This window comes from Myxocyprinus asiaticus, chromosome 3, assembly GCF_019703515.2.
Source record: "Myxocyprinus asiaticus isolate MX2 ecotype Aquarium Trade chromosome 3, UBuf_Myxa_2, whole genome shotgun sequence".
In the NCBI taxonomy this organism is placed as follows: Eukaryota; Metazoa; Chordata; class Actinopteri; order Cypriniformes; family Catostomidae; genus Myxocyprinus; species Myxocyprinus asiaticus.
Genome location: NC_059346.1, coordinates 59,630,279 through 59,655,641, shown reverse-complemented (window position 1 = coordinate 59,655,641; position 25,363 = coordinate 59,630,279). Strand labels below are relative to the sequence as shown.

Genomic DNA, 25,363 nt, shown 5'->3' with positions numbered 1-25,363 from the left:
AAGAAGGTCACTTGTTAGTGAGGCTAATTGTAAAAAACTACTTCAGTTTGCTAGGGAGCATAAATATTGGACTGTGTAGCAATAAAAAAGGTCATGTGGTCTGATAAGTCCAGATTTACCCTATTCCAAAGCAATGTGTGCATCAGTGTAAGAAGGGAAGCGAATGAAGCGATGCACCCGTCAAGCATAGTGCTCACTGTACAAGCCTCTGGAGGCAGTGTTATGATCTGGGGTTGCTTCAATTGGTCAGGTCTAAGCTCAGCAACATTATTTACATTTATTCATTTGGCAGACACTTTTATCCAAAGCGACTTACAAAAAAGGAAAACATAAGCGAATCATCTTAAGGAAACAATGGTACGAAAATTGTCATATTACAAAGTTTCACTAGCATCAGAATAGCATTCAAAACAGATTAAAGTGCAACAAGAAATGTTTTTGTTTTTTTTAGTGACTGGTTAAGTGCTCATGGAAAAGATGTATTTTTAGTCATTGTTTGAAGACAGAAAGTGAGTCAGCTTCATGGATGGAGTTGGGAAGGTCATGGTATGATGAAGTTGAAAGTCCGGGAAAGTGTTTTGGTGCCTCTTTGTGTTGGTACAACAAGGCGACATTCCTAAGCCAACTGCAGGCTTCTAGTAGGTGCGGAGCTCTGCAGAATTGATTTTAGGTATGCTGGAGCAGACCCAGTGACTGTTCTGTATGCCAGCTTCAGAGCCTTGAATTTGATACGTTCATCAACCGGCAGCCAGTGAAGAGAGACAAGGAGTGGTGTAACATGCGCTCTCTTTGGTTCATTAAAGACCAGACGTGCTGCTGCATTCTGGATCATTTGCAGGGGTCTAATTGCACATGCAGGGAGGCCTGCAATGAGAGCGTTACAGTTATGTGGCAATAAAATGAAGGCAATAAAATAAAATGAAGTCAGCTGACAATCTGAATGTACTGAATGACCAGGTTATCCCATTGTAACAAGGTAAAAGGAGGTGGCGAGAATCGGCTTAACAACATAAATAATCATTTAATGATTAACTTAAAAAGACAAACACATGCCGGGCAGCTGCCTGTGACTCACTCTCTCTCGAACTGCCGCCTCCGGTGGCTTTTATCCCTCTCAAGGGCTTGATTAGCCTGATTAGGTGCCTGGTGTGCAGCATCATGACCCGGCCCTGCCCTCCTCCCTGCCACACCCATCAATGGATTTTTTCTTCCCTGACAACAGGCATATTCCAGGACAATGCAAAGATTCAACTTGCTCAAATTGTGAAAGAGTGGTTTAGGGAGCATGAGGAATAATTTTCACACATGAACTGGCCACCACAGAATCCCGACCTTAACCCCACGGAAAGTCTTTGGGATGTGCTGGAGAAGACTTTACGTCCCAAAGGTTCGACTCTCCCGTCATCAATACAAGATCTCAGCCAAAAATGAATGCAACTCTGGATGGAAATAAATGCCAGCAAAGCTAAAGGCGGTCCAACTAAATATTAGAGTATGCAACTTTGTTTTTGGTCAGGCAGTGTACATTCGGTCCCACTTTATATTAGGTGTCTTCAACTACTATGTACTAACATTTAGAATATACATACAATACAATGTATTTATTGTGTAACTACATGCTGTTCTGCAAAATTCTCACAAGATTCACATTTGCAGCTACCAAGGTTGAGGCACAGGTAGGTTTAGAAGTAGGGTTAAGGGTAGGGTTAGGTTTGGGGTTAGGGATAAGGTTAAAAGTGTAACTACAGATGTAATTGAATGCAGGTACTTTAAACGTAAGTACAATGCACCAACAGTAATGTACATAATAAATACATTGTATCAAATGCTAAAGTACATAGAAGTTAAAGACAACTAAGATAAAGTGTGTCCCTAATGCTACTCAAATACTCAAACTTCACTACTGCATAACAAGGTGGAGTTGGTGTGGTCTTGGCATTTGCACACCTCTTTATCTTTATTATACCGCAATTGGCTGTTAATTGTGCTTAATATTAGAAAACATTACCAAATGTTCATTGCAAAGCAGTCCTTTGTGGTAGGACAATAGAGGACTCGGTAATTTGAGGTTAAGAGACTACAAGGCTTAATAAGTTTTCACAAGTTGTCACTGTATTGGGAGTCTTGTGGCCCACCACTTTTGTTTTATCCAATTCCTCCAATTTATCTCAATAGGTAAATATTTACCCAAACATTCAAATGGCTGTACATGAAGCGAAATACCTGCTTCGAAATACCTGCTTCAAATAAATGTTTTGTTCACACTGGTTAAAATCAAATGAATTATGAGGCAAGAAAGAGAAAAACCTTTTATGATTCACTCAGAATTCTGGTTCAGTGTTGTGTATTGACAATGACTCTTCACAACTACGGTAAGTCTGTTAGCACATCAGTACAATTGGAGAAAAGTAAAGCTTTAAAGAGGAAGGTGGCGGTGAGGGATGTAGAATTACATAAATATAATTCAAAAATGGGGGGAGGGGGGTATCTTTGGTGTGAATGATCCAAGCTCACACAAAGACAGATAGGGCCAGTATAGGTATTACTAAGCCAGTTAACTATGGGTTGTGTAATATGAGAGTCCAAATGTCCGTCACATCTACCACCATAGCAAAGGGTCACAATCCAGTGCCCTTGAGCCACTGCATATTACTAGCCTTCAAATCCAGAAAATACACTCCTTATGTAAAAGAGAAACATAATGTGTAAAACCAGCATTCACAGACGAGTATACACACTGGCCTATCAGAAATGGATTGGGCCTATGCTGTCCCCTGGTGGTTGTAAAGGTCTTATCTATGAGTCGAGGAAATAGATCTTGTAGAACTTGTTCATCTGCTCCAGAAAGATGAAGGTAAGGACTGTGTGAGGTCCCAGACGAGCGTAATAAGGAGTAAAACCCTTCCATAGACTGAAGAATCCCTCGTTCCTGATGACCTTCACCAACACATCCTACAGAAAGAGAGGGAGAGAGAGAGAGATGTATCAGACATGGAAAAAAAAAACAAAAAAAAAACAGAGGGAGTTGTAATGATGACACACTGACTTGGAGATATTTATTCAAACTATAACAATAAATGACAACAACAAATGAAGTTTAAATCTAGTGACAGACCAATATATTAGCCAGGCCAGTCTGATTTTTGGCCATTTTGAGATTATTGGCATCAACCTGATAACTGTTCCTCTGTGGCCGAACTGAAGTGGCAATTTCTTCTTTTCTGTTTTCAAAATATCAAATAACTATTTTCTGTATTCAAGCAGAAGACAATTTTTGAGTAAATATTGTGTACAATAAATGGTTCTGCAATTTTGTTTATGCCTCATCTGCTATAATTAAATGGTATCATACATCATGATTCATTATGTTGGTCATCAGCTATACTGCTCTCGAGGGTGTTCTGACTGACTTTTTTTTTTTTGCATGTTTTATCATCCGGCAGATGAAAATCACTGTATAAAGTCAAACCATACCTCTCCTCAACAAGCTGCATAATTTGCTGCCTCATTCACATCTGTAGCACAAACAATGCAGTATGAGTTACACAGCAAAATTCAATAATTGGGGCTAGAAGTTTGCTCAAATCCCAGAACCTAAAGGCCCTTTCACACTGGAAGCGATGCAAATGCTCCCTGTTAGCACATTCTGCCTTTACAATAGGTAGTGCTGGTCGACAATCAATTTTACTCCTGGACACCTTTCAGCTGGTCTGCCCCCTTCGCCTATCACGGATGAGAACTACTTCAAGTTAAAAAGTTGCAAAACAAACATAAATTCTCAGTACATAAGGCACGCAAGCAAGTTCTCTCACTAATCCTACATGGACTTCTCTACAAGCTGCATCAGTAGAGAAATCTGCATTGCGATGTACGCACTGCAATGCAACCTGCATTCACCTGCATTGCGGTGGTTTTGTTAACTGCAGTGGCTATTGACACACGATCCAAATCTCAGATCTTATTGGCTGGGGCATTTCAGGCGCCCCTGGAGCAGATAGGGTCAAGGGCCTTGCTCAAGGGCCCAACGGTGGCATCGTGGCAGTGTTAGGGCTTGAACCCCTGAGCATCTAGTCAGTAACCCAGAGCCTTAACGGCCAAGCCACCACTGCCCCACTAGATTGTCATCTCAGAAAAAAATACAAATATCTCTACAATAACGATTATAAACAGAAAGGACATCAACAGGGACACACACAAAATAAAATCATCAGACAGCACCACATTCCAATACATTTAATTCATAAATTTGTATATAAATCCAGACATCCAAAAAAAAAAAAAAAAAAAACAAAGAATAAAAATATGTTTTTCTATTCTAACTGCAAGTCATGTTTATTTATAAATTCTAAAAATAAACCCCAAATTTTAAATAGATAAATCTTTCCATTTAAAGCGTAAGACATTTTCTCAGCCGATAAGCAGACTAACAATTCTCTTAGCCACTGGCTTAGTGAAGGGCGAGAGATGTTTTTCCAGTACATGGAGATTAATCATTTAGCATGTAACAAACATGTGTCGGTAAAAGGACGTGTGTCTATATTGTCTCCATGCACGGTGAGGAAGATGGTTCAAGTGGCCAAAGAATCTCCAAGGATCACAGCTGGAGAATTGCAGAAATTAGTTGGGTCTTGGGGTCAGAAAGTCTAAAAAAAAAAAAATCATCCAACAACTAACTCAAGCGTCTTCAGTTTGTCAGACACTACTGTAACTTTAAATGCGACCGGGTTCTATGGTCCGATAAAACAAAAAAAGAGTTTTCTGGCAGCAAACACCAGAGATGGGTTTGGCGCACACAGAGATGAAGTACCCAATGCCCACGGTTAAATGTGGTGCTGGATCTTTAGTTTTGTGGGGCTGTTTTTCTGCCAGAGGTCCTGGACATCTTGTTCGGATACATGGCATCACAGACTCTATCAAATACCAACAGATAAAAAAATTAAAACCTGGCTGCCTCTACCAGAAAGCTTACAATAGGCCCTGGTTGGATCATCCAGCAGGACAATGATCCAAAAAAAACATCAAAATCAACACAAAAATGGTTCACTGACCACAAAATCAAGGTTCTGCCATGGCCATCCCAGTCCCCTGACCTGAACCCCTTAGAAAATTTGTGGGGTGAACTGAAGAGGAGAGTCCACCAACATGGACCTCTGAATTTGAAGGATCTGTAGAGATTCTGCATGGAGATCCCTTGCCAGGTGTTCTCCAACCTCATTAGGCATTATAGGAGAAGACTCAGAGCTGTTATCTTGGCAAAGAGAAGTTACAAAAAGTACTGAATAAAAGGGTGTCAATAATTATGGCCAATGCATTTGAGAAAAATATTTATTTAATAATAATTGTTTCAATTGTTTTACTTCAAATAAAGGTTAGATTTTTGTGATTTTCTTTTAATGAAAGATCAAAAGGATAAACAATGCAGATTTTTTTCATAGCCGTCTTTGCTCATATTTGCCAATAATTTTGGCCAGCACTGTAGATCTACCAACTTAGCTTCATGTTTCTTCAGTTTCAGATTTATGGGAAATACACCTAAAATACAAAGCTTAGAACACAGAGGGACCATTTTCGTTATTACTTTAGAAATTATATCAATTACTTCTTTCCAAAAATTGTATATTACTCCACATTGCCAGACACAGACAGTGACAGTTACCTTTATGTGAATTACATTTGATACAAATATAACATATTTGATATGTTTAATTTTTCTGGTGTAATATATGTTATATTGTATTAATTTATGTCTGGTATTGATTGAGAATTACTGTGCTTTTAAGCAGGCAGATCTCCATTCCTCATTTAGGATTTCTATATTTAAGTCATCACTCCATGCAATTCTCTTATGTAACCATGTAGATATCTTTGCTTTGCTCAAAAGTTTACCATAAATAAGTTATCAGTCTTTTATCATAGGGGTTTCTTGTTGCTAATTTTTCTAATGTGGTTAATTGTGCATATTGTAAAGATGCTTTTTTCCCAACACTTAGGTGATAAAACTACGTAGTTGGAGATATTAAAAAAATGAGATTGGGGGATTTCATAATTTTCCTTTAGGTTATCAAAAGAAATAAGAATATTATCTTTATAAAGATCTCCAATCTTACTTGCACCATTGCAACAGGGCTCGACAATAAGGACTGCCTGATGGCCCGGGGCCAGTATGAGAAAGATTTGGGCCAGTTGCTAGAACTGTCGCTTGCCCAATCGGGCCAGTGATACATTTATAACATTAGTGCAAGCAAACAACAAGCGAGAGAGCTCAAAAATGACATGGAGTGAACGAAGTCTTCTAACCGAGGAGCGAGCGCGAGTATAGTTATCTCGCAAAGATGCGCAAATGCAAAATATATTGGAAGCGCCAAGGCACAGTCGTGTGCAGACACCGAGTGCACTCTTCTAGCACTGTCCTCGCTCTTTTCCAAGTGTCTTAGCAGCAGCTATTACCAATGTGTAGAAAATAGCAGGAAAAAAACCCACTTAATGAATTTCGTAGCGGGATTTAACGTCTTGTGCAACAATTTAAGTATCCCCGCACATTCCGTGTTCACAGTGCACGAAATTCCCACATTTTTCGTTTTTACATGTTGGTGAAAATGCGTAATCCACACATTGGAACACAAGAAATCAACAGTTTCTTTCTATAGGACTGAAAATCCATGTCTCTCCGTGCATATGTCTCATCATCATCTCTCTCTGTGCAGCGTAGACTGTTTAACATGCATGTGCTCTCGTAAAGGGACAGAGCGCTAGTTTTATTCCCACTGTAAAAAAACAAACACATTTTCTTTCATTAATTCGCCTTTAGAGATGAAGCGCCGAATGAGACGTAATAAACTTTGTTAAACCCCAGTTATACACCTGTCTGTTCAATATCCAAAATGTAAGTATACATTTAATTAGGTAATGTTTCAAAACGTAAACATTAATTTGACATGATAATGCCATTTGATATGAAAAGAAGCAAGATCACTATGGCTATTAGGCTATTATTATCAGAGCAGTTCAGCTGCAGGGTGAAGATGAATATTTGAAACAGTCTACTTCATATCATCCTCATGAAACACCAGTTACATTTCTAGACCATACAGGTATTTTTGTTCTTTGTATATCAGTCAGTGTTGGTCTTGTTTGGGTTGTCTGATTATATGTCATGTTATATACACATTGTTAATTCACAGATTAGGCCTAATATCTCCCTAATGTATATTACACATTCAACCGATTTAGTAGCAAGTCTGTTCTCTCAGCCAATAATCAAATCTTTAACTCGGTAAATAAATCTTTGATCCTTCTTGTGAAAACACTACACATAGGCAAAAGTTGCATGACAGCATGACTAAACGGGTGACCGAAAACCCATCATCTCCTCCACAGAACTCTTAGCTTAAAATCACACGTGTAAATGGCAGGACGGAGGTTAATATGATGTGTTTATGAATTTATATCTGTAAAGTGCATATATGGGATTACATAAGGCATAAATCATATCTTACAAATTACAAATGTGATTCAATTTTGGGGGACATTGTATTTTCTCCCCAGTTTGGAATGCCCAATTCCCAATGCGCTCCAAGTCCTTGTGGTGGCGTAGTGACTCGCCTCAATCTGGGTGGCAGAGGACGAATCTCAGTTGCCTCCACGTCTGAGACAGTCAATCCGCACATCTTATCACGTGGCTTGTTGAGCGCGTTACCACGGAGATGTAGCACATACATGTAGAGGCTTCACGCTAATCTCCGCGGCATCCACGCACAACTCACCACACGCCCCACCAAGAGCGAACCACATTATAGCGACCACAAGGAGGTTACCCCATGTGACTCTCCCCTTCCTAGCAACCGGCCAGTTTGGTTGCTTAGGAGACCTGGCTGGAGGGACTCAGCTTTTTATTAACAAGCTCTTGCTCATTTTCCTTCTGAATGTGAAGTGGATGGAACGCACATTCCCTCCCATGTGGTGGCGATTTGCATACCCACGATTGAGACGATACTTGCAAATGAATACCAATTCTACCAATATACCCCACTAATGGACATCTGGCTTTTCAGATGCTGTATCAACATTTTTAAATGCTTCGAGACACCTACAGTCTGTTCTACTCTGTTACGCAAGCTGTTTTTGAACATAAGAACATGTCCTGTTTGAACGGCCCCAAACGGGAAAAAGAGAGAATGAGAGAGTTGAAAAGAACATACCAATCCATTCTTGTACTCTGGCTTGCCGTCAATCATTCTCATGTTCTGGATTCTTTTAAAAAGAGATACATATGTAAGCATTAAATATTTGAGATTCTAAAGATTTCATATTTGGGTATTTAGTATGTATTAGTAAGAAGGTATAAAAGATATAATAAAATAAGATAAACAGTTTTAAGCAGCAGCACATTAATACAGAGAGAAAATAAAAGACAGAAAAACAGAGGCTGCTTAAATTGCATAATGCAAATCAGCCATAACAAAAATATCAACCAAATTTGCATGCATACCTAAGTGCATACCAAGTTAGTGTTCATTTTATATTTGTCAAAATGTGATTGTTATGGGTGGAGCCGATTATCTAGTTTGAAATCACAGGAAGTAATGTTGAGGGTACCTGGTCTTAACAATGTCTACGGGCATGGAAGCAGCTGTGGTGACCAGTCCACTGATCATACTGGCACAAAAATGACACAGAATATCATCTCTGAAATATCCTGAGCAAACACAAAGAGACGGAAACTGTTCAGTACATTTCAATTCAACAAGTAAATTCAGAAAGCATGTACATACTTTCTTGGTTAGTCTGCTGAACTCTATGACAAGCATAATCTCATGTACCAATTCATCTGAAATCAAATTTAGATGCTGAACACAATTTTTCACTCACTCGTGTTGAAAAACTTGAAAGTGACAAAGTGAAATCATTATATACTTGCAATACAGTAGACGTATATATATATTACCGTACATTGATGAGCCGAAACATCATGACCACCTGCCTAACATGCTGTTGGTCCTCCGAGTGCCACCAAAACAGTGCCGACCCACCGAGGCATTGACCCCTGAAGGTGTCCAACACCAAGACATTAGCAGCAGATCCTTCAAGTTCTGTAAGTTGTGAAGTGGAGCCGCCGAGGATCAGACCTGCTGGTCCAGCACATCCCACAGATGCTCATTCGGATTAAGATCTGGGGAATTTGTAGGCCAGAGCAACACCTTGAACTCTTCACCATGTTCCTTGAACCATTCCTGAACAATGTGTGTAGTGTGGCAGGGCGTGTTATCCTTCTGAAAGAGGCCACTGCCATCAGGGAATACCATTGCCATGAAGAGGTGTACCTGGTCTGCGACAATGTTTAGGTAGGTGGCACATGTCAAATTGACGTCCACATGAATGGCCGGACACAGGCTTTCGCAGTAGAACATTGCTCAGAGCATCACACTCCCTCCACTGGCTTGTCGTCTTTCCACAGTGCATCCTGCTGCCATCACTTCCCAGGTAAATGGCGCATACGTACACGGCCGTCCACGTGATGTAAAAGAAAACGGGACTCATTGGACCAGGCGAAATTCTTCCACTGCTCCAAGGTCCAGTTCTGAAGCTTGCGTGCCCATTGTAGGCGCTTTCAACGGCAGGCAGTGTGTAGTGACACATTCCTCCTGTTACCATCATTAAAATTTTCCATGACTCGGGCAACATTAGACCTTCTGTCGGTTCGGACCAGCCGGGATAGCCTCCATTGCACTCGCGCATCAATGAGCCTTGGGCACCCAACACCTTTTCGCCGGTTTGTGGTTTGTCCCCCCTCTGACCACTGTCGGTAGGTACTCGCCACTGCTGACTGGGAGCAACCCACAAGCCTTGCCATTTCAGAGATGTTCTGACCCAGTCGTCTGGCCCTAACAATTTGGCCCTTGTCAAAGTCGCTCACATCTTTACTCCTGCCCATTTCTCCTGCATTCAACACCCATCTAATCTACCCAGACCTTGACATGTGGCCCTGTTAGGAGATGATCAACGTTATTTGCTTCACCTGTGAGTGGTCATAATGTTTTGGCTCATCAATGTATATTCAGTGTGTGTGTATATATATAGTCGAAGTCAGAAGTTTACATACACTCAGGTTGAAGTCATTAAAACTCATTTTTTAACCACTCCACAGATTTCATATTAGCAAACTATAGTTTTGGACTATAGTTGTTTAGGACATCTACTTTGTGCATGGCACGAGTAATTTTTCCAACAATTTTTTTACAGACAGATTGTTTTACTTTTAATCGACTATATCACAATTCCAGTGGGTCAGAAGTTTACATACACCTTAGCAAAATACATTTAAACTGAATGATATATTTCAGCTTTTATTTCTTTCATCACACTCCCAATGGGTCAGAAGTTTACATACACTTTGTTAGTATTTGATAGCACTGCCTTTAAATTGTTTAACCTGGGTCAAACATTTTGGGTAGCCTTCCACAAGCTTCTCACAATAAGTTGCTGGAATTTTGGCCAATTCCTCAAGACAGAACTGCTGTAACTGAGTCAGGTTTGTAGGCCTCCTTGCTTGCACATGCTTTTTCAGTTCTGCCCACAAATTTTCTATCAGATTGAGGTCAGGGCTTTGTGATGGCCACTCCAATACCTTGACTCTGTTGTCCTTAAGACAACTTTGGAGGTATGCTTGGGGTCACTGTCCATTTGGAAGACCCATTTGCGACCAAGCTTTAACTTCCTGGCTGATGTCTTGAGATGTTTCTTCAATATATCCACATAATTTTCCTTCCTCATGATGCCATCTATTTTGTGAAGTGCACCAGTCCTTCCTGCAACAAAGCCCCCCACAACATGATGCTGCCAACCCCATGCTTCACGGTTGGGATGGTGTTCTTCGGCTTGCAAGCCTCACCCTTTTTCCTCCAAACATAATGATGGCCATTATGACCAAACAGTTTAATTTTTGTTTCATTAGACCAGAGGACATTTCTCCAAAAAGTAAGACCTTTGTCCCCATGTGCACTTGCAAACTGTAGTCTGTCTTTTTTATGGTGGTTTTGGAGCAGTGGCTTCTTCCTTGCTGAGCAGCCTTTCAGGTTATATCGATATAGGACTCGTTTTACTTTGGATATAGATCCTTGTCTACCTGTTTCCTCCAGCATCTTCACAAGGTCCTTTGCTGTTGTTCTGGGATTGATCTGCACTTTTTGCTCCAAACTACGTTCATCTCTAGGAGACAGAATGCATCTCCTTCCCATGCGGTATGATGGCTGTGTGGTGCCATGGTGTACATACTTGTGTACTATTGTTTTATTTGGAAATTGCTCCTAAGGATGAACCAGAATTGTGGAGGTCCACAATTTGTTTTCTGAGGTCTTGGCTGTTTTCTTTTGACATTCCCATGATGTCAAGCAAAGAAGCACTGAGTTTGAAGGTAGGCCTTAAAATACATTCACAGGTACACCTCCTTTCAGAAGCTAACTGTTTAAAGGCTTGACATTTTCTGGAATTTTCCAAGCTGCTTAAAGGCACAGTTAACTTAGTGTATGTAAACTTCTGACCCACTGGAATTGTGACATAGTCAATTAAAAGTGAAACAATCTGTCTGTAAACAATTGTTTACAAAAAAAAGTTTTACAAGAGAATGGATTCTATAGTGCATCACAACAGTGGTCCACCTGTCTCTATCTCCCAGCTCATACCAGCTTAAAGATGGCATCAACAAACTAGACCAGAAAAAAACATGTAAAACCAGCTACCATCAGAATCTGGTCAGAGCCGTAATTTTTAGTATGTCTGACACTACAAGTTTGTGATAAAGGCAGATCATACCAGAGTCCAGAAGAGCTTGCTTGGACTGGGAATATGAAGCAAGCTGGGCTGCGTTCACTACAACTGCTCTGGCCATCGTGGGTATACAGCCCTGCATTACAAACAAACACACACAAATTATCCTATATATAGTCTTAAAATATTAAATCAAGCAACAACAAAAAAGGAGCTGCATACACATGTAACAGAGGCACATCAAGTCACAGTTGCTTATTTGTAACAAAATATACAAAAATATTGTAGGCTACATTACATATTACCGATTCAGAAAATGCCCATGTTCTCAGTTTCAAACACACACACGTTCGCTCACCCTCCAGAGTGTGGTGACTCCTTCTTCTCTGGTGATCCTGATGAGGGCGTTGAAAACATTTGTGTAACCCCTCCTTTGGTCTGGAGGCAACCTGCGCACAAGATCCAGTAGGGAGTGATATAATTTAGAAAAATACAAGCTACTGAATACTTAAATACTTAAGAGAAACAGGCTACAGATATCAGACTGATGATAATATACAGCTCAACAGTAAGGTTACGGAAGTTAAAATCTAAATCCATTTCACCACAGAGAAATTGATTTTTACCAATAATGTAAAACCATTCAAGACAGACCTACCATGAGCTCTGAGAATATAGAAATCACTGCAATTTCAACAATAAAATAAAAAGAAAAAAAAACAAACACGTTTAATAGCTGAAATCCTGTTGAAGAACTACACTACCCATAATCCTGAAGAATAATCCACCAATCAGAGAAGTCTCTGTTACCAGATAAACAGAAATTGCAATAAAAGAACACAGCAGTGACAGGCCACTCACATGAAGCACCATGAATGACGTAACCTAAACTCTCAAATACTTACATCTGTATATATCTGAATATTTTACAATTAACTTAAAATATACTATTTTATACTTAATTATAGGCCTAATCGAAAATTACTATAATTCTTTAGTTTTATGCAGTACAATCTTTTTTTATTCAGTTTATGGTCAGTTTTCAGAAACTTTCCTATTGATTGTCATGAAAATTAACGACCAAGTAATCGACCAATAAAACATTAATACCGCAAAACTCATGTGGAGGATACCAAATTATATGTGCATGTAGCCTACTGTTCAACTGGTATTTTCCTCTTAAAATATTTTCAGTTCAGTGAATTTGAATACATTTTGGTAATGTTTAGTATGAATTTGTGAATTGTTTAATTTACTGTTAATATATTATTGTTAATAATAACTTGTATAGAAGATCCATATTAGAGTTTATGAAAACGTAACGTTGTGGATCATGGACTACTTCAGACCGTAATAAAAATAAATAAATAAGTCAAATAATTACAAACAGTGTGAATACAGAACATACACATAACATGCCACTCTGGTGACTTCAGGCAAGTGTACCTGCATGCTCTCCTGGTGAACACTGACGTGATTGTCGGATGAATTGATACAGATGGACAACAGCGCTTGTTGTCATGTTGTACTTTAACACACTATAACGGCAGATGACTGTACAGACAGTTTGATAACTGAGCGAATTTGTGCTGAAATTGACCAATCAGCCATCAATAACCTTAATCTATTAAATTATCAACACTGATTAATCAATGATCGATTCATCATTACATCCCTAATTCAGCTACATCATTTGTAATACTTCATGGGAGGAAGACATTTTTCACCCATTAATAATTGTTTTTTTTTTTTTTTCATATTTTTTAATGTCATCTCAGAGCTGGTTGGTTTGGTTCAAGTCTCTTTAATGAAGACTTTTTTTGAAATCCCAATGAAGAAATTGAATGGGAAGAATACTTTTGCTGTTTAAACAAAGTCACAAAACTAAAGCATTTGCTGGCTGTTGTCCCAATTTGTAGCTCTACAAATCCATTATATTGCCATTTCTTTTTAAATGTCACATCAAAGGTTGTCAAATTAAATACTGTGGAATGCAGTTCCATTCTTACCGCCCATCAGCTGTCATTCGAATAAGCGCCACCTCAGCCGGAGTCCCGACGAACGCTCCCGTGGCCCCAGCGGTCATTCCAATCAAAGCCTTCATGAAGAAGTTGGGCGGTGTGCCATCTGCTTTGGACATGCGCTCAAACAGTACTGTGTAGATGCCCAGACGGGTGGTTGTGTATGTGGCCTGCCTCAACAGACCCGCAGACAGTCTACGACGGAAAATGGGGAATCGAAAAGATGGAGACATGAACAAAATAAGTGTGTATTGAGAAAGGAATATGAAATAATTCAGATACAAATTAAACCTAATCAGATATTTACTGCTTGTGTAAAGCTATGGTCTCCTTCTACAGTCACTCAGTATGGAAGTCCAGCTACAGCTGTCTAGATTCTCACATCCAGTCACTGGTAAAAATTAATCTTAAAAACACAAAAAATGAATTTCATTCAAAAATTCATTCAAATTCATTTATCTGTTCTATCACTAGAGTGAAAAAACAATCTTGCCTTCTGAAAAAGTGCATCACCCTATCTACAATGCTCCTTCCTCTCATGTCAATTTGGCATGTCTCTCAAAGGCTTTGTTCAGACAGGCAGCAAAATCAGGGACAAAATAGCCCAAAATTCCAGCATATCAACAGTAAATAAGTGAGGCTTACTAGTTTATATAAAAGACGTTTTGATAGTTTTTTTGGCATCAATGTTGTGTCTTTAAATTCATTCAGTCTGAAGCACCACCACTAAAGTCACACATGTTCAGATGGACATCTTTGGCCGTTGCATCTCATACTGTTTTGCAACGATCCACCACAAGCGTTGCATTTTAAACACTTAAAAACTGCATTTTGTTGCATACTGTCTAGTGGAGCACATTTTATGTAAACACTTCTTAAGAAACATGTCCTATTGGGGTCAGGTGAACCTGCCTAGTTATATAATGGGTTCCTTTAGACTACACGTGAGCAACTTATGGCCCATGGGCCAGATCTGGCCCTCCACATGGTTTCATCTGGCCCGCGGCTTTTTTTCCCCATCACATATTTCAGTTATTCTTGCATTGGGACCCAACGTGCCTCCATAAGCATTTAACACGCAATCTGGCAACCATGCATGCGAGAGCGCAGCTCTTTCAAGCTCTCGCTTTCCCCTTTGAAAAGACCTAGCGATCTCTAGTGCTATATTCTTCTGCTCAAGGAAATGTGTGATACGGCCACTCCGTTCCCATTTTTTAGGCTGCTTGTGCTGTTTGGTTCTACCAAGTTTGTTGGAAGTTTATTGACTACATTGTATTGATTATTAATTGATATTATTACATAAATAAACTTTGTTATATTTCAAAAAGAAGTGTTTTGGTTTGTTTTGCATACACCTGTGTCAGATGCTGACAGGGGATGTCAGTGCTCGGATTCAAGCCTTCATTGTTTCTTTTCGAAGGTCGATATTCTTCAGATGTCGATTTTCCTAAGAGAACAATCTAATATTGAGACTGTTATACTATCTGGTTATTAGTCCCTGATTCCAGGGTGGTGCCGTCAATGTTAATCCTTATTAATATTCTATTGATTTTTGATAATTGATAATTATCTTTGATAATTGTTGAATTTGAAGGATCAATAAGCTAGTGTTAATTTTAATCAATGTTTCATCAATGTTAATGATTAATGATTATCTTTGATAATTGTTGATTTAAAGGATTAAAAAAGCTAACATTGATTCTCATCAATGTTCTATTGATTTTAATAATTATCTTTGATAATTATTAATTATTGCTAATAACCAAACCCACTCCTGAACGTGGCGCACTACATTTAATGGTGCGCCGTGTGAGGTTTTAATGAGTTAGATTCTATTATTTAATTTAAATATTAATTAATAACTAAAGAAATAATTATTAATTATTTCTGATAGTAACACTGATCTAAACAACCAGTAGAACCTACAAAGTAGTTCAACACAATCTAACCATTTCAGTTTGGAACTCAAATATGGGAAAACAGGCTATGGAAATAAAATATTTTATCTTTTCAGAAACAATGTCTGCTTACCAATCATGTTTATTTAGGATGAGTTATATTCATGGTTAAACAAATTTATTGGAGATAAAAAGCCATTTATTTATAATTTAAAAAATGTTGTTTTGTTTTTTTTACTATCACTTACATGCAACACGGAATACAATATTAACAGTAATTGCTTCATTGAGAGATACATATCAGTTTTTGTGAGGATATGTGCATTCCTACTAGGACTTATTTAACATTTAATAACGACAAACCATGGTTTACAGTGGAACTCAGGCAGCTTCATCAGGCCAAAGAGGATGCTTACAGAGTTGGGGATAAAATTGTACAATCAGGCCAGGAACACACTGAATAAGGGAATCAGAGTGGCTAAAAGAACATACTCTGAGAAGATGAAAAACAAGTTTTCAGCTAACGACCCTGCATCAGTGTGGAGTGGCATGAAACAACTTACGAATTACAGCATTCCTGCCCCCAACCCTTTGGTGGACCAACAACTGGCTGATGACCTGAATGTGTTCTACTGTAGATTTGAAAGGCCCAATCTCACACCCCACACCCACACTGACCTTCACTTCACACAAACACCAACACCTCCTGCAACCCCCCTCCTGCTACTCAACCTGCACTTAAGATCTGTGAAGATGATGTGAGCTGCGTCTTTCGACAACAAAGGATAAGGAAAGCACAGGGCCCAGATGGTGTTTCACCTGCATGTCTTAGATCCTGTGCTAACCAGCTGGCCCCCATCTTCACACAGATCTTCAATAGATCACTGGAGCAGTGTGAAGTCCCATGCTGCTTCAAATGTTCCACTATCATCCCCATCCCAAAGAAACCAAAAATCACAGGACTTAATGACTACAGAACTGTCACCCTGACGTCTGTGGTCATGAAATCATTTGAGAGACTGGTGTTGGCCCACCTGAAGAACATCACTGGACCCTTTCTAGATCCCCTTCAATTTGCTTATTGAGCAAATAGGTCTGTGGATGATGCAGTCAACATGGGATTGCATCATATCCTGCAACATCTGGACAGACCAGGGACATATGCAAGGATCCTTTTTGTGGACTTCAGTTCGGCTTTCAACACCATCATCCCAGCTATACTCCAGAATAAATTACACCAACTCTCTGTTCCCTTGTCTATCTGTCAGTGGATTACCAGCTGACGGACAGGCAGCAGCTTGTGAGACAGGGGAAACTCACTTCCAGTACCTATACAATCAGCACTGGTGCCCCCCAGGGATGTGTGCTCTCCCCACTACTCTTCTCCCTCTACACCAATTACTGCATTGCCAAGGACCCCTCTGTCAAGCTCCTGAAATTTGCAGATGACACCACTGTCTTCGGCCTCATCCGAGATGACGATGAGTCTGCATACAGAAGGGAGGTTAAACAGCTGGCTGTCTGGTGCAGTCAAAACAACCTTGAGCTGAAAACGCTCAAAACGGTGGAGATGATTGTGGACTTCAGGAGGAACACCCCAACACTGACCCCCCTCACCATTCTAAACAGCACTGTGGCAGCAGTGGAGTCATTCAGGTTCCTGGGCACTACCATCTCACAGGACCTGAAGTGGGAGACCCACATTGACTCCATTGTGAAAAAGGCCCAGCAGAGGTTGTACTTCCTTCGCCAGCTGAGGAAATTCAACCTGCCACAGGCGCTGCTGATACAGTTCTACTCAGCAGTCATTGAGGCTGTCCTCTGCACTCTAATAACTGTCTGGTTTGGTTCAGCTACGAAATCAGACATCAGAAGACTACAAAGGACAGTTCGGACTACTGAGAGGGTTATTGGTTGCCCCCTGCCCCCCCTTCAAGAACTATACACTTCCAGAGTGAGGAAAAAGGCTGGAAAAATCACTCTGGACCCCACTCACCCTGCCCAGTACTTTTTTGAACTGTTGCCTTCTGGTCGACGCTTCAGAGCTCTGAGCACCAGAACCGTCAGGCACAGGAACAGTTTTTTCCCCTCAGGCTATCCATCTCATGAACAGTTAAACTGCCCCATTGAGCAATAATTATGTGCAATACACAGTTAGTCTTTCTTATATTTATCCAACACATCCAACCTCTTCTGCCATTTCATTCCTCTGGGGAAAAACAAAACAAAAACATTTGCACTGTACATAATAGATTTGTATTTACACTGTACATAACAGATTGTATTAGATTTGCACTACCCATGTGTATGTGTGTATGTATGTATATGTGTGTATAATTATTTTTTAATTTTTTATTATTATCTATGTCTCGCTGCTGTTTTTGTATGGTTGTACACTGGAAGCTCCTGTCACCAAGACAAATTCCTTGTATGTGTAAGTATACTTGGCAACAAAGCTCATTCTGATTCTGATATTTCCACTCATTTCTCTTTCAGGTAAGCCAAAGTTTATATTGTGTCTGTGGGGTGCGAGATGCACAGCTTTGTGGCTTTAACGGCTCACGTTGAGCTTTGACTGACAGCGGCTTTATTCAGTGAATAAAGTTCTCTGGATTCCCACATTGAGTTTTACCTGTGATAATGGCCATAAACTATCAAATATTTATCGGAAGTGGGGCATTGTGAATTTTACAAACATAATCATCATGAAATCTAATTTACATGAGGACAATTGCATATACATTTAAATGGTAAATAAATTACACAGATTACAATCTGCAGAATATAACCTTATTAGACCTTATTAGTGTTTGTGCATCTTTAATCAAGTATGACAGACGTCTATGTAATAACATTATTTTATGTTGCATCATAAAAGCCTATTGCAAACGACTGTGTAGATAAATAGGTGTAGAATGCATTCCAATGTGTTTCTTTTGCCGTGTTCCGCGTGTCCCTCACGGAAACGAATGACTCACCTTCACTCAAGCATCTGGGCGTGCAGCAACGCAAATCGCATGCAGTGAACTTACCACGTGTGTCCAGAGAGTCTGTAAAAACTGGATGTCATGTCTCATTTTTGAAGTGATGTTATGGTTTTATCAGGTCCTGCATTGTTTTTCAAATCTAAGGTGAAGCGCTGTCACACAGCTGACACCTATTGTTGTTATGTGTTTGGACTCTCATCCATTGACGGATCCTCGAATTCCACATTATTTTCGATTTGTTGATTCGGCAATTTTGTAATAGAGGAATTTTTTTAATCGAGTAATCGTGACTAATTTTGCGATGGAAACGATAATTTATTCAGATTTTTCACCTAAATTAAACTTGTAACTTGGATGGAAACATAGCTACTGACAGCTACTCTCTCAGCATTGTGGTGATGCTTAAGTCATTACTATGGCAACCAATGCAGATACACAGGATATTGACTGCATGGTCTGAACAAACCGATCAGATTTCCTTGCTAGAAAGTCAGTGCTAAAAATCAGATTTGAAAACCAAATGCAATGTGTGTGCAGTGCGAACAAAGCCTTTCTTACCCAGTGTAGATACCGCGGATACCCTCATTGCGAAGGATGCTGCCCACAGCATGAAAGCTGGTCTTGTACTCGCGAGCCTTGGAGCCCTGACCGCTCAACTGCATCCGATTCTTCACCAGATCCAACGGCTGCACAAACACTGTCGCCCCCATTCTGAAAGTCAGAGAGAATGTGTATTAGTTTATTTAGTTCTTCAAAATCCCGTGTCAGCCTAGTCAAAATCCCTAAAGGAATCTTATAGGATTTTCTATCATAATTTGGAACTGATCCTAAAGGGAGTTTTCTTAAAGGACTCCAATGCAAGAACATAAAGCAAAACCAAAAATAGATCTTTTGGAACACAAGAGTTCCCAATAGCACTAGTATGATTCCTTAAAGAATAAAATATCTCTGTAGGACATGAAAAGGAATTTAAAGAAATTGTTTTTTGGACTTTTAAACTCCTACATAAAATTAGCTTTGTAGGAATTTCAGTTTATCCAACAAGTAAAATAAATGTCAATCCTTTAAAATTAACCCCTCTTTAAACAAGTGCCGTTCAAGTGGCATGCTTTAGACTTTGGCTGATTTTAAGCTCATGTAAGGCTATTATGCCTTTCACTCTTGCTCTAGTACAGCGTGTATATGCAACAGCATTATTTAAGGGCCTTATGTTTGTCTCTGTGAGTCAATGTGTTTATGTTGGTCAAAACATGCCTAAAGGACCATTTCAGTATGAAAGATATTTCAACATTTCAATCATGACACAGTGTAAATGCAACCTGACCAAAATGTCCCAATCCAAATATCCTCAGAATGTGTACAGTATTTGGAATCAATCCTAATGGGATCAAATTGGAAATGATGCCACAAGTCTGGGACAGTAATAAGTTGTGTAAAAAAAAAAATAAATATATATATATATATATATATATTTATATTTATATATATAAATTATTTGCACACAACAAATATGTCTGGGACAAGGGTAAAACAATTAAATCTATAAAGGGCATCTGAAAAGTAGCAATTATGAGGGCATGGTAAAATGTTTGCAGGACATTAATGTGACCTTCATATAAGAAAAAGGTTGAAATCTGTCAGTTTTAATTAAAACCAACTCCTGGGACCTAGAATTGCACATAAATGAAAAACAACATTCCACAGAGTCCAATTGGATATTGTGTAATGTGTATTATTAGAATTTTATAGAATCAAACTGATAATCATACTGACAATAGTAGTGTTTTGTAAAAGACTTAGCTGATGTGTTATGCTGGAAACCAATGAGAGAATTCCCATTCGTATTGATTTCACACTGTGATAAAACAATTAAACAGGATTCCCATAGGAACACCATGTATGACAGCAGATCAAACACATGCCGCTTGTCCGTGACATTTAAAGCTGAAGTTCAGATTGTCACGGGGTTATTAGGCTTGCCCCGGGCCTGCAGCTTCAGTTGCAACAAAAACTGTCAGAAAGAATTTAAAAAATCATGACACACCACATAGACATCATCTAATCAAATCCTCGCATAGCGGATAATCAATAACGCGTTATCAATAACCTTTCACCCATTCAGAGACAGAGCCGCTGCACGCACACATCAATGTCTGTATGCACACATACGTACCCAGCCAATCCGCCGAAGAGGAATTTAATGGATTTGGGCGAGGTCTTGGGCCTGGGCTTGGCCGGGTCCGCTGCGGCTGCCATGGCTGCGGGGTTGTTTGTTTTTTTGTAGGACACCTTCGCTTCTGCAACTCCGCTTCAACGCGATACAGCTACTGCTGCGTGTGGCAAGGTGACTCGCTGGTGCCGCGCACGCAAATCGGAACAACACCCTTGGACCAATGACATATGCGTTTACTCGCGGTGACGAGCACGTAAGGGACGCGTAATTTGACGCGTTTTTCTTAAAGCCAAAGAGGCAGACTTTTTTCTTCACTGTGCTACATATCAAAATGTAGGATAGAAATACTTTGAAAAACATCTATACTTAAAATGTTAATTATTTAAATGTTAATTTATTTTAATTCATTCTAATTCGTGGTTTTCTTAGCAGAAAAAGATCAAATGCGAGCCGGGGGAAAGGCAGTTATTCATCTGCGTTACAGCAAAATTAATATTTGAGCTGCACACCCTCAGAAAGCTAATAATGCTACCAATATAACAACCTCCGCGCTTTTATCATTGGAGAGAGCGTAACGGTCAACTGGTGCATTACTACAGCATGTCACCTTTTGCAGATACCTTTCAAATGAATGGGGAGAGCCGTAAACTGACACCTACCAGTGATGGGTCGTTCATGAAAGAGTCGTTCATGAAAGAGTCGTTCATTTTGAACGTATCTTTTATGTGACTCAGAAGAACGAGTAGTGTTGACCGCGCTTGTGCATTGCGCAACCTCCGTTCGTTTGTTCCGTGAAAACCGCATAGGCGCTGTACAGGAAACAGAAATGATTAGTTCACCTTTCAACTCTTTTGATCCGAGTAGTTCGTTCTTTTGTCACGTGACAGTCGCTATACGCTATATCGGACAAGAAGATTCCAGAGGTGAACTAATCTTTCTGTTTCTCATAATTTGTCCTTGGCTGCATTATCATTTTTTCCTTATTGGGACTATAATCAAAGTTTGCGTAAGGAGATGTGTTGGGGCGGATTTGGCTATTGAAAATGTAACATTTTAATTGAATTCTGCTCAAATGAACGAAATGGCTTGAATAAAGATTTGTTCATTTTGCTGAACGAGACTCAGAGATTCAAGTCAGTAAAATGAACCGATCTTCCCATCACTAACACCTACCTGTCGCAAAATTGTCTCTCTTCTCTTATAAAACAGCAATCTGATCGTAGTAAACTCCACAAATAGTTCATTATGTGATGAGCTATTTTTAGTACACAGAGCAGTATTATTAATAATAATAATATGATTATTTCTTTATGCAAAATATGTTTTTTTATAAGTTAAAATGTGACTCAAATACACATGGATTTATATTAATGTCGAAACTCCTTTCAAAGAATATATTCTTCCCCAGTGTTACAGAGGCCTGCAGAATTTATTTAGTTTTAAATTGACAAAATGAATATAACAATAAAGCAATGATAGTATATATTTTACCCAGTGTGAAGTATGAACAGTGTGGAACATGGAACAACCCAGGATTATAAACTCGATTAACAGTTTTAAGTGTGAAAAGTGGAAAACTTGTATATTTGTGGTTGAATGCAAACTGACATGCTTACACAGAGTAGATTTTTGCTGAGTGTTTTTACTTTCCCTACTGTAAATCTTGTTAAGAAACAAAAAATGCATAGTTATCTATAATTGATTTATTAGGGTGGTTTTAGCGTCTCTAAAAGTGTGTCTGTGTGTTCACACTGCACCCACTTCAGTTACAACTCTGTTGCAGATGATTAACTACAGGTCCTCAGAAGGATGAGACACATATTTTACACAATCCAGAACACATTTATCGACTTACTCTCTGCGTTCAGCTGCCCGGCTATTTTAAACCCTTTGCCAAAAGAAATGGGTCAACCAGGGCTGATGGTACAAACTCACATACAAACAAATACATTTTTACACAGATAACTAAAAACTAATCAGCTCAGTGCTACGGTCTGATGTGCAAGAGGGTCAAGTATGCAATTGTGTAAAGTTTTTGCATCCTCATTACCAAAATGAAAAAAGAAATATATAAAAAAAATGGCACAAAATCTCAAAAGTCATTAGACCCGACCATGCTTTGTTAAGGGTTTATAAAGGTGTTCATTAATGGCTAATAAGTCATATCAGCATCAGAATCAGAATGAGCTTTATTGTCAAGTATGCTTACACACACAAGGAATTTGTCATGGTGACAGAAGCTTCCAGTGCAAATGCAACCGTATATACATACATATAAACATATACATTTAAACATATAGTATATACATATAGTGACAAAAAAAAAATTAAAAATTAGATATAACAGATGAAAAAAAGAGAAATATACAATAGAGCAATATTTTTGTTTGGATAGTTTATATACAGAGATACAGTTATGTGCAGGTGATGTAATGTATTGAAGAAGAGGTAGGAAATGTTAAAGAATATAAATGAAATATGGATATAAGTAGGAATGGATGGACTGAATATTGCACATGGTTGTGTTGACAAAAGAAAAGTATTTGGGGGAAGTTTTAACTGTTCATGTGGTGGATGGCCTGAGGGAAAAAAATTTCCTGTGCCTGGCTGTTCTGGTGCTCAGTGCTGTGTAGTGCCGACCAGAGGGCAACAGTTCAAAAAGGAAGTGTGCTGGGTGAATCGGGTCAAGAGTGATTTTACCAGCCCTTTTCCTCACTCTGGATGTGTACAGTTCTAGCAGGGTAGGTAGAGGAGTGGCAATAATCCTCTCAGCAGTCCGAACTATCCTTTGAAGTCTTCTGATATCTGACTTGGTAGCTGAACCAAACCAGACAGTTATTAGAAGTGCAGAGGACAGACTCAATGACTGCTGAGTAGAACTGTATCAGCAGCGCCTGTGGCAGGTTGAACTTCCTCAGCTGGCGAAGGAAGTACAACCTCTGCTGGGCCTTTTTCAAAACTGAGTCTATGTGGGTCTCCCACTTCAGGTCCTGTGAGATGATAGAGCCCAGGAACCTGAATGACTCCACTGCTGCCACAGTGCTGTTCAGAATGGTGAGCGGGGTCAATGTTGCGGTGTTCCTCCTAACGTTCACTGTCATCTCCACTGTTTTAAATGTGTTCAGCTCTAGGTTGTTTTGACTGCACTAGACAGCCAGCTGTTCAACTTCCCTTGTATCCTGGATGAGGCTGATGACAGTAATGTCGTCTGCGAACTTCAGGAGCTTAACAGAGGGGTCCTTGGTGGTGCAGTCATTTGTGTACAGGGAGAAGAGTAGTGGGGAGTGTACACATCCTTGGGGGGCACCAGTGCTGATTGTACATGTGCTGGAGGTGAATTTCCCCATTCTCGCTAGCTGCTGCCTGTCTGTCAGAAAGCTGGTGATCCACTGACAGATAGAGGCAGGAACAGAGAGCTGAGTTAATTTAGTCCATAGGAGAGCGGGGTTGATGGTATTAAAAGCTGAACTGAAGTCAACAAATAGTATCCTTATATAAGACCCTGGTCTGTCTAGATGTTGCAGTATGTAATGCAGTCCTATAACATGGCCCTTCACTTCATCCTTCAGCACCTGGATTCCTCAGGAACTTACGCCAGGATCTTGTTTGTGGATTTTAGCTCTGCCTTCAACACCATCATCCCGGCTCTGCTGCGGGACAAGCACTCCCAGCTGAGTGTGCCTGACTCCACATGCAGTTGGATCATAGACTTCCTAACTCATTGGAGGCAGCATGTGAGGCTAGGAAAACATGTCTCTGACTCCCGGACCATCATCACTGGTTTCCCTCAAGGCTGTGTTCTTTCCCTTCTACTTTTCTCCTTGTACACTAACAGCTGCATCTCCAGTCACCAGTCTGTCAAGCTCCTGAAGTTTGCAGATGACACCACCCTCATTGGGCTCATCTCTGGTGGGGATGAGTCTGCTTACAGGTGGGAGATTGATCATCTGGTGACCTGGTGCAGTCAGAACAACTTGGAGCTCAATGCTGTGAAGACAGTGGAGATGATCATAGATTTCAGGAAGAACCCAGGCCCACCCACCCCCATCATCCTGAATGACTCTCCAGTTGACACTGCGGAGTCCTTCCGCTTCCTGTGAACCATCATCTCCCAGGACCTCAAGTGGGAGCTGAACATCAGCGCTCTAATTAAAAAAATCACAGCAGGGGATGTACTTCCTGCGGTAGCTGAAGAAGTTCAACCTGCCGAAGACAGTGATGGTGCACTTCTACACCTCCATCTTTGAGTCCATTTTCACCTCCTCCATCACCATCTGGTACGCTGCTGCCACTGCCAAAGACAAAAGCAGACTGCAGCGTGTCATTTGTTCTGCTGAGAAGGTGATTGGTTGTAATCTGCCATCTCTCCAGGACCTGTATGCCTCCAGGATCCTGAGGCGGGCAGAAAAGATTGTGGCTGACCCCTCCCACCCAGGACACAATCTCTTTGATACACTCCCCTCCGGCAAGAGGCTATGGTCCATCAGGACCAAAACCTCACGACACAGGAACAGTTTCTTC

At 39.9% G+C, this 25,363-nt stretch overlaps 1 protein-coding gene across 1 annotated transcript; it reads right to left on the bottom strand.

Moving 5' to 3' along the window:
• Positions 1-2,296: 2,296 nt before the first annotated feature.
• On the bottom strand, positions 2,297-21,047 carry LOC127426284 (mitochondrial 2-oxoglutarate/malate carrier protein-like). The gene is made up of 8 exons (XM_051672995.1): positions 20,843-21,047; positions 19,228-19,380; positions 13,773-13,979; positions 12,122-12,212; positions 11,809-11,899; positions 8,596-8,695; positions 8,199-8,250; positions 2,297-2,952 (listed from the first exon to the last, which is right to left on the bottom strand). Exons 1-8 carry the CDS (start codon positions 20,923-20,925, stop codon positions 2,797-2,799), a joined length of 933 nt encoding a protein of 310 aa, XP_051528955.1. The 5' UTR covers positions 20,926-21,047; the 3' UTR covers positions 2,297-2,796.
• Positions 21,048-25,363: the final 4,316 nt, after the last annotated feature.

Coding starts and splice junctions, on each gene's coding strand:
- LOC127426284 (XM_051672995.1), bottom strand. CDS start 20,925: ATGGCAGCCGCAGCGGACCCGGCCAAGCCCAGGCCCAAGACCTCGCCC. Junction 12,213..13,772: donor CGAATGACAGCTGATGGGCG/GTAAGAATGGAA, acceptor TCTTGTGCGCAG/GTTGCCTCCAGACCAAAGGA. Junction 2,953..8,198: donor CAGAGTACAAGAATGGATTG/GTATGTTCTTTT, acceptor CTCTTTCTGTAG/GATGTGTTGGTGAAGGTCAT.